Below are 8,833 nucleotides of genomic sequence, written 5' to 3'. Positions count from 1 at the left end.
TTGTACCTGGCCCTGTTGTGTGAGCCCAAAATTGGCAAATGTGATTTAATAAAACAAACCGGGTTTGAAAGTTTCCTTGGAGAAGTAGGATAGATGTCAGAGGACATGTGCTAATTGTTTAATGTTCACTCTCTCTTAGTCATCATATCTCGGCAGTAGGCACTACTTTCTCCTTTGGACAGGTGTAGATGTTGTGGTTCAGAGAGTTTAAGTAATGTACCCAAGGTCACACAGCTAGTAAGAGGTAGGGCCTGCACTTGCAGCTAGGTTTTTCTGACTCTGCTGTGCTATTCCAGTGGGTTATGGGGACTGAGAATAAAATATTTGAGCTCAGGATTTACCCCTCAAATTACTTCAATCTTGTATGTATCATGTAAAAAGGAGTTCTGTAGGTATCCAATCAATTTTATTATTTTAATGGCATGCCGTATGTACTTAATAAACTCTATTTATCAACCTTTTGGTATTTGATATACTTAAGATAAAAACCACACTGTTTCTGTCTTAATTAATGGAAAAAAACAAAAATGACCAATGATCTCATTATTGCAGAGGAAAAACAGTCTGCTTTTAAATCTTAAAGCATTTCATTGAAATTAGATTTACTTGTTACTATCTCAAGTCATCTCAGTATTTTTCTTTTTTGTTTATAGTTTGATTCATCCAGACTCCTCAAATACTGCTCTTTCAACAAGACTTGTGTCTGTTCAAGAGGATGCTGGGAAGTCTCCTGCTCGAAATAGGTAAACTGCCAAATGAAAACACTGTATTCAGTGTCTTCTCTCTTTTCAGAGTAATGAGAAGAACAAACAGATAAAATTGGGTGGGATTGATTGTTATACACTGTCTTAGCTCTAAAAGCCGAGTGAAACTGTCATGTCCCTTTTGCTAGTCAGCTCTCTTGTACACTCCCGGGGTGGCTCTTGGCCACTGTTCTCCACTGGCTTCTGATCTTGGAACCTATACCCTCCCCTTCTAGCTTCGCAGCTGAACTTGCTTTCTAGTGCATAGGAAAGAGGAGCGAACAAAAGGGGATTTCTTCTTAACGCCACTCACCAACTTGATTACGTTTGGAGTGCAGCCGTTTTCTCTTTACCTCTTAATCAAGGTCGATTCTCCATTTGTATTCTGGATCTGACCCCTTCTCATTTTTTATTAGTTATCCTATTCATGCTCCCTATCTTCCACCTCTCTCTGNTTAGTTAGGAATTTGGAAGTTCAGACCACCCTATGTGGTTACTTTGGGTCTGTGAATTTGTAAGGTCTGCCATGAAGGCCTCCCCTTAGTGTGTTAGGTTTAGCATGTGGCCCCTTTTTTATCCAGTCCACAGAATTAACATCACTTACTCTAGGTTAGACACTGTGCCAAATGCTTTATGTGCAATGTTTTACTTAATTTTAAAAAAACTTTCTGTTAAGTGGGTACTATTGTGGAGAGTGCAGCTCAGCTCCAAGTCCAGTCGCAGGTTTTGGGGGAGTGGGGCACAGACCACTGTCCCACGAGGGAGTCAAACAGGCAACCTTGTTGTTAAGAGCACTTGCTCTAACCAACTGAGTCACCTGGCAGCCCCAAGTGGGAACTATTATTAGGCCCATTTTACAGAAAAGAGGGCTGGGCCTAAAGAAGTCACTAATTTAAGGTCACATGACTAGTTTTTGGCCAAATCCCTTAAGTCTAGTAAACAAATCTTCTTTCTTGATAGAAGTGCTCTGTATCACACAAGTGAACCTCACTCTGTAAAAAACATTGCGCGCAGTTACACATTATGAGTGTTCACATACTCGAACACATACGGTAATCGCCGTGCAGCCCGCACCCATCTGGTGACGCAGCACGCGTGATGCTCACGCGCGCAGTCGGTCTAGCTTCCTGCAGGAAGGCTGAGACAGCCTAACCTCAGCCAAACTGTCTTGGACGACTCTATCTGGGCTGGACTCCCTCTGCCTGAGCATCTGATCCAAGCATCTTGCGGGAGGGGAGAAGAGGGCGGAGCCTGTGGCCGGGAAAGTTGCGGATTGGAGGGGAGCAGAAACAGGGGGCGGAGCCTTGGGGGGAAGCGAGAAGCCGGATCAACCATGTAAGCGGCTTTGCTTCCTGCGGTAACTGCCTGCTGCCCGTGTTCCCCTGTGCTGCGCTCCAGAGGCGGTTTCCTGTGCCTGAACCAGGTGAAGCTGCTGCTGGGGTGGAGGGGCCTGCGGGGCCCGGGCAGGAGCAATAAGGGCGGGGGCCTGGTGCAACGCTGGTTGGGTCGGAGAGTGGGGAAGAAGGCGGGTCTGGGGAGCTCCGGGGCCACAGCGGAGAGGGGAAGGCTGAAGTGAATGCGAAGAGCTGGGGCTCCCAGAACCGCGACTGGAGGCCAGGCTGCGACCGAGACTGGGCAACGAAGGGCAGAGAACCTGTGCCTGGATTCGCCGGCTCCCCTGAGTCCCCGATTGCTCCTTGTCACGCGAGTGCGTAAGGGAGCCGGGTGGGGTTGTTCTTGAAGAGGCTTCCTTGGAAACATTCGAAGTTCCCTTGTCCCTCCCTCTCTTTCCTGTGTACCTCAGCTTGTTTCGGAGGTGCACAGTCAGTCCAGTTACTCCTCCCTCTGGTGGAGAAGCGCTCCGTCTTTGTCATAGATGCATCCGTAGGCTGGAAAAGAAAGTTCATGAGCTACATACAGAAACGACAGCAGGCAGTAGTGGGCTTTAGATATGTGTATGCCTCCTTAAAATGCTTGCCTCTGCTACTTGAGGCTATTCCATTTCGGCCTGTGTTTCAAAGTCTCTGAGAAGGAGACTTCACTTCCCAATTAGTATTTTTCCCTTTACTTAAAATGTTCCCAACAAGAGGATGAGACTGGAATGTGATGGATATTTTTAAGGAATTAAGGCTCTTCTGTCCATTGTAGAAATGGTTATTCTTATGACATTCAAGAAATGAGAAATGCTAGCATTCTGTGTAAAGCAAATTATCTTTGTTTCTTTGATGTGTTTATGTGTTAAATTCTCATGGATTGATTCAGTACATCCTCTGTTGTAAAATTGGTACAATATTGATAGTACAGGTAGTTGTTTGGTATTGTATGTTTGCACTGTCATATTTCTGATGTATTTGAATCTTATTTCTGATTTATTTGAATCTTGTTTCCTATCACTCCAAAATTCCCACTCTATCAGGATTTTTACAAAAAATAATCTTAGTTTATTTCAGTTGGGTTTGGGGTTGTGACAAAGATTGGGCAGGTTAAGTCTGTTTTGTAGAGCAAAACAACTTTCCCCTTCCTTCCTTCCTTCCTTCCTTCCTTCCTTCCTTCCTTCCTTCCTTCCTTCCTTCCTTCCTTTCTTTCTTTCAAGGCTGCCTCCCATTACACACTCTCTTTTCTTCTTTCAGGAAGAGTAATATGGATCACGTTGTGGTTTTCTTTTAGTGTTTCTGTTGGCATGTTGATCAAAAATTGAACACAAAAATCTTTGTTGATGGAAACTAACATTTCTAGTATTCAGCTGTCCTGAATTTTTAGATATATTTTGAGTACTTAAAATAAAACCTGGTGAGAAATGATTCCACTGATATTTGGATTTTTTCATCTGCCAAAATTTTGATATTGGCTGGTAGATTGGGTTTATTTTTCACATTTTAATATCTGATTAGCCTTCAGATTGGCTTAGGCAACAAGATAGTGTGAACTGTGTCTCCATATAATTGCAACCTTCAAATGAGAAGGGACAATATATTGGTGATAACATCAGAGGTCTTTGGATAAGTATATTAATACTTTTAATTATCAGTTAGGAAAGAGTCCTAGTTTGTATCACAGTTATTAAGCTACCAGAGAATAAAATGTTGGAAGGTATTTTTTTCAGGATCCTGGTGTCATGATGTGATTTTTAAGATTAATTCTATATGATTGCATTTATGTTTCAGAGACTACATTTTCTGAGTGTTTTCATAGTAATATTCATCCTCATAGCTCCATAGCCTAATAAAAGTTTTGTAGGTGGGTGACCCTTAGAGGTAATGCTAAGACCCTTTAGGCAGATTGCTAATTTTGCTAATTGCTTCTGATGTTACTTGTGTCAAAGTAGAATGTAGGCTGATTTCCGAGGCCTAAGGGATGTTATTGCCATTACATTTTTCTTTCTCTCCAGTGCTTCCCCCCCGCCCCCTTTGCACCTTTTGAAGTTTACTTTTCATCAATCTCCAGCTTATTTCCTAACCCTTTGTACTGGAATATGGATTGTCATTACACTTTAGAAGGATTGTCGACTACTGTCCCCCATAGAAGATGTTAGGGACCTTCCTTCCCTCTCTCCTTCCTCCTCTTCTCTCCTTTCCCCCTGGTCTTCTTCTGCTCCTTTCCTTTCTTCCTCCTCGCCTTCCCCCCTCCCTCCATTCCAATAAACATTTACTGCCAAAATTTTGTTCAGGTCAGTAGTTTCATTTCTGCTTTGTTTAATTAATTTATTAAGTAAATTATTAATCGGGCAACATCGTGAGTAGTTAGAATTCAGATAGGCCAGAATTGGAAGTCTGTGAAGAGCTACAAAAGTAATTTTGCTCTAAAGAGGAATACCGGGCTGCAATTTGGGATTTAGTTACAACTCTACCACCGACTAGTTGTGTGACCCTCAAAAAAGTTGTTTTAGGTTCTGTGTACATTGGTTGCCTCAAAGGTAAAATATTAGTAATAAGGCCAGTTCTGTGAGCCTTCCAGGATTTTGTAAATATTAAATGAGATGGTAGATATGATTTTGAAAGTGAAAAGAGTTTTATAAGAGTGTAATGACCTCTTTGTAAAGCATAAATTAGATTACAAACTAGCATTTTGATGACTAGAGTTATGCATAGTTCATGCGTGGTTCCTCTCCTTTATTTGAAGTATTAATCAATATGGTAGAAAATAGACATCAGTGCTTTTCTGTAACCTCCATCTGGTGATGTTTCCCTTTCCTGCTTTGGTTGAATTTTGGTGATTTAAAAAAATGCACTTTAAGAGCTTCATTTTGATGTCTGTTTGAGTTTAGGCTTACAAGGAGAAAAGCCGGGTTCATGTGCCTAGGAGGAAGATGATGGGGAACAGCTTGTTGATTTGAATAGTTCTCAAGGTGTTGAGGCATAGGTTGAGGTAATTTTGGAGGTTATATAGAAGGGTCATTAAGAGGTGACTATTTCATTTTCTTTTCTTGGAAGTGTTTATCTTTTATATTTTTTAAAAGAAAAAAATTGAAAAAAGTAAAATAAAGCTTTGAGGAATTTATATGCTTGTGTAAAACCAGTTTTCCCTCATAATGATAAAGAGCTATTGAATATCTTTTTCCAAAAAAAATCTTAAAATGAAAAATATATAAATTGTGCAAAAATGCATTTTTTTATCTGCTCACATTTATGCCTTACCTCCAATTTTTAAAAATAATTTTGATATTTTCTGTCATTTGAGTAGCAATGTTGAAAATTAGATTGGCTCTGTAATCATAGTTTTAGGTGATTGAGACTTTCTTATGATCTAGACCTTGGAGTTTTCAAGCTTTAATTGAAATATGTGCTAAACTAGATTTATTTGCTCTTTGGCTTTCATAGGTCTGAATTTTCAGGTAGTTAGGGATGCTGTTTGGAATTAATGTTTGGGCTTCCCAAGGAACATATCTTTTGCTTATTTCTTTTGTGTTTTAGACTCATGAAATGGCCACAGATGATAAGACTTCCCCACCACCGGACTCTGCCAATGATTTGCCTCGATCTCCTACTAGTCCTTCTCATCTCACACACTTTAAACCTTTGACTCCTGATCAGGATGAACCTCCTTTTAAATCAGCATATAGTTCTTTTGTAAATCTCTTTCGATTTAACAAAGGTAAGACTTGATCTTAAAGATCAGAGAACCTACAATTTTGATTCTCTGAAATTCTCTTGTTCAGCTTTCATGTTGTGTCTGCAAGAAAGTGAATTATTAACAGAGAGCTTTAAGCATAGGTCACTGGGGTTTATTGCTTAAGAAAAGAAAGCTAGAGTTTTCACTATAAATTTTTTTTTTTTTTTAATTGGGGAACAGTGTGTTTTTTCTAGGACCCATCAGCTCCAAGTCGAGTAGTTGTTTCAATCTGGTTGTGGAGGGTGCAGCTTAGCGGCCCATGTAGGGATCGAACTGGCAACCTTGGTGTTGTGAGCACTGCGCTCTAACCAACTGAGCTAACCTGCTGCCCCTCAATGTAATCTTATTAATTGTTGGTAACTGAAGATTTGAATTGAAACTAAATGTTAAAAGGAGGTCCCTTTTTAAAGTTACCATTTTTTTTCTTTCTTTGTATGTTTAGATTTCCATAAGTTCACAGAATGGACTTTGTTCTTTTAGTGGTTACTAGCCAAAAGATTTTTTTTTGAATTAAAATTTATTGGGGGTGACAATGGTTAGTAAAATTTCATAGGTTTCAGGTGTACAATTCTGTAATATATCATCTATATATCATATTGTGTGTTCCCCACCCAGAATCAGTTCTCCTCCCATCACCATGTATTTGATAAAATATTTTAATTAAAGCAATGAAACTAAAGGGATCAGCACATGGGAAGAAAGGTTCCTATTTTTCAAAAATAGAAATTATCAGCAGGCCTATTGTTGACTTAACCCTGTTAGATAAGGAGTAAATATAATACTAGCAAATTAAAAGATACTTTTAAAATGAGCTCTTTTTAAGTAATATTTTTTTTACCTGGAAGAAAAATTAAGAAAACCTAGATTACATCTTTTGCTTTATATTTGGCTATATTATTTGAAATGGATTAGAAAGTGATCCCCTTTTTTGTTAGAAATCTGGAGGTTAGTAGTTTAATTAACTCAGTAGAAATTTTAATAGTATTAACTGATGTTTATTAGTAGTCATGTTTAAAGCTCTGTAAAAACTGTTAGTCCATCTTTAAGACTGATCTTTTTTTAATTTTTTAAAAAATAAACATTATTGTTTAGAATAGTTTTAGATTTACAGAAAAATTGGGAAGATAGTATAGATAGAGAGTTCTTATGTACCCAGTTTCTCTTATTATTATTAACATCTTACATTAGTAAGATATAATTGTACATTTTAATAATTATAGTAATTGTACATTTATTACAATTAACGAGCCATTATTGATACATTATTATAAACTCAAGCATGTATTTTATTCATATTTCTTCAGTTTTTACTTACTGTTCTTTTTCTGTTCCAGTATCCCACATTATACTTAGTCATCATAAGACAAAATATTTAGCGAATGTTTATTGATCACCTACTGTCCACTGGGTACTGTTTTAATAGAGCAAGCAATCTATCCTATAAAAAAACAGACCCCTCCCAAATCTCTGCCTTCATGTGTGGCTTCCATTCGATTTTCTTTAACGTGCTTAAGATATTTCTAATAAAAAGTGAAACAAATCGAACATCCTATACCAAGGATGTGATTATTGGCCTGTAATTTCGCTACCTTCTTTCAATTTTTTTTAAACCCTAATTTTTAACTATGTGTGTTGTACATATATTCTTTCCTGAACAATTTCGTCTATTTCCTTCTCTTTGCTGAACTCTGAGTCTTCGTTTTTCAAATAATGCCACACTTTCCTTTGCTCCAGAGAGGGCGGAAGGGGGCCAGGGAGAGCAGCCGCCTCTGAGTGGAAGCTGGACCAGCCCTCAGCTCCCATCAAGAGCACAGTCTGTGAGGTCGCCTACACCTTATAAGAAACAGCTTAATGAGGAGCTGCAGCGACGATCTTCAACAGTGCTCGGTAAGACGGTGCTCCTCACTCCTCTGCCAGTGTTGGAGTTCGCCAGTCCTTGTTCCCAGCTAGTGTATTGACTTACTGACTTCACTTTTCTGCTATTTGGAATACTCAGGTACTCTTCAGAATGAATGAGACTGTTACCTAGGTGGTGAAAGAATTTGTAGATACCAAAAAAAAAATAAAAAAATTCTTAACCATTTTTATTAAACTTTAGGCCAGGTAGAGATGTCTTGACTGTTTTTTGATTTACTTGCTTGATTTACTTTGAATTACTTGCTTGGCTTTCAGCAGAGAACAGTTTGCCACATCCCCAGGAGAACACAGGTTAGTGTCAGCTTTGTGACTGAATCCCGCATCTGTCCCTGGTGCAGTGGGATGTGCATGCCTCCGGCTGCAGAGCTCGCTCAGCTCCATTAGTCGGCTGCCCCTTGCTCTTGGCTTTCTGTCGTGGTGGGGTGCAAACTGTCAGTGTGGCTGCGTAAGCTGAGCTCCTTGCCTGTTTGTTCCCTGTCCTGGTCTACTATCCAGTCAGCGCCTTCATTTTCATGCTCTTCTGATGAGGATAGGCTGGGGGGTCCGTGCTTGAAGTGAGAGGCTAGATCAAGTGAGTTGTTCGATGTTCTGTTTCTGGTAGGGCTTTCAACTCAGTGCTGTGGTTTGCCCAACTCAAGGTGCTAGAAGAAGGTCAGTGAGAAGAGGCAGAATAGAGGGGAAGGAGTGCAGCACTGGAAATCAAGTGTCCCTGAACCCCGGATCCTGTCTTGTCTGGCCAGTTGTCCCTAGGAGTGAAAAACAGGCAGGTGCAGGTAATGGCGGTTGGCAGGAGGGTACTTTGTGGCTACCTGGGACTTGGTTCAGAACTGCCTTCTGGTGGGTCCGAAGGAGGAGGAGGAACCAAGGAGAAGAAAGGTCTCTCTAAGGACTGGAACAGAGTTGGCCGATCACCTCTGCAGGTCCCGAGGGCAGTGAGCCTCAACCTGGCTTCTGTCAGCCGTTTGGAAGGAAGAATCAGAAGGTGGGAGGGGGAGAGGCAGAAAGGAGCTCTCCTTCCACTCTAAGGGGGATGGAAGGAAGAGACCATCCCCACTTTAACCTTT

The 8,833-nt window shown here is 40.3% G+C and overlaps 1 protein-coding gene across 1 annotated transcript in view; it reads left to right on the top strand.

The window, feature by feature from the left end:
- The first annotated feature begins 2,317 nt into the window (after positions 1–2,317).
- PIKFYVE (phosphoinositide kinase, FYVE-type zinc finger containing) overlaps positions 2,318–8,833 on the top strand; it is a 69,521-nt gene continuing 63,005 nt past the window's right edge. Inside the window, exons 1-5 of the mRNA XM_019652909.1 lie at positions 2,318–2,451; positions 5,654–5,834; positions 7,587–7,739; positions 8,025–8,060; positions 8,371–8,409. Of these exons, the coding sequence (XP_019508454.1) occupies positions 2,320–2,451; positions 5,654–5,834; positions 7,587–7,739; positions 8,025–8,060; positions 8,371–8,409 (541 nt within the window). The 5' untranslated portion in view covers positions 2,318–2,319. The remainder of the gene's footprint in view (positions 2,452–5,653; positions 5,835–7,586; positions 7,740–8,024; positions 8,061–8,370; positions 8,410–8,833) is intronic.

Source organism: Hipposideros armiger, unplaced genomic scaffold (genome assembly GCF_001890085.2).
Source record: "Hipposideros armiger isolate ML-2016 unplaced genomic scaffold, ASM189008v1 scaffold_190, whole genome shotgun sequence".
NCBI lineage: Eukaryota > Metazoa > Chordata > Mammalia > Chiroptera > Hipposideridae > Hipposideros > Hipposideros armiger.
The sequence above is the reverse complement of the archived record's forward strand: the minus strand, read 5'-3'. Positions and strand labels throughout refer to the sequence as shown.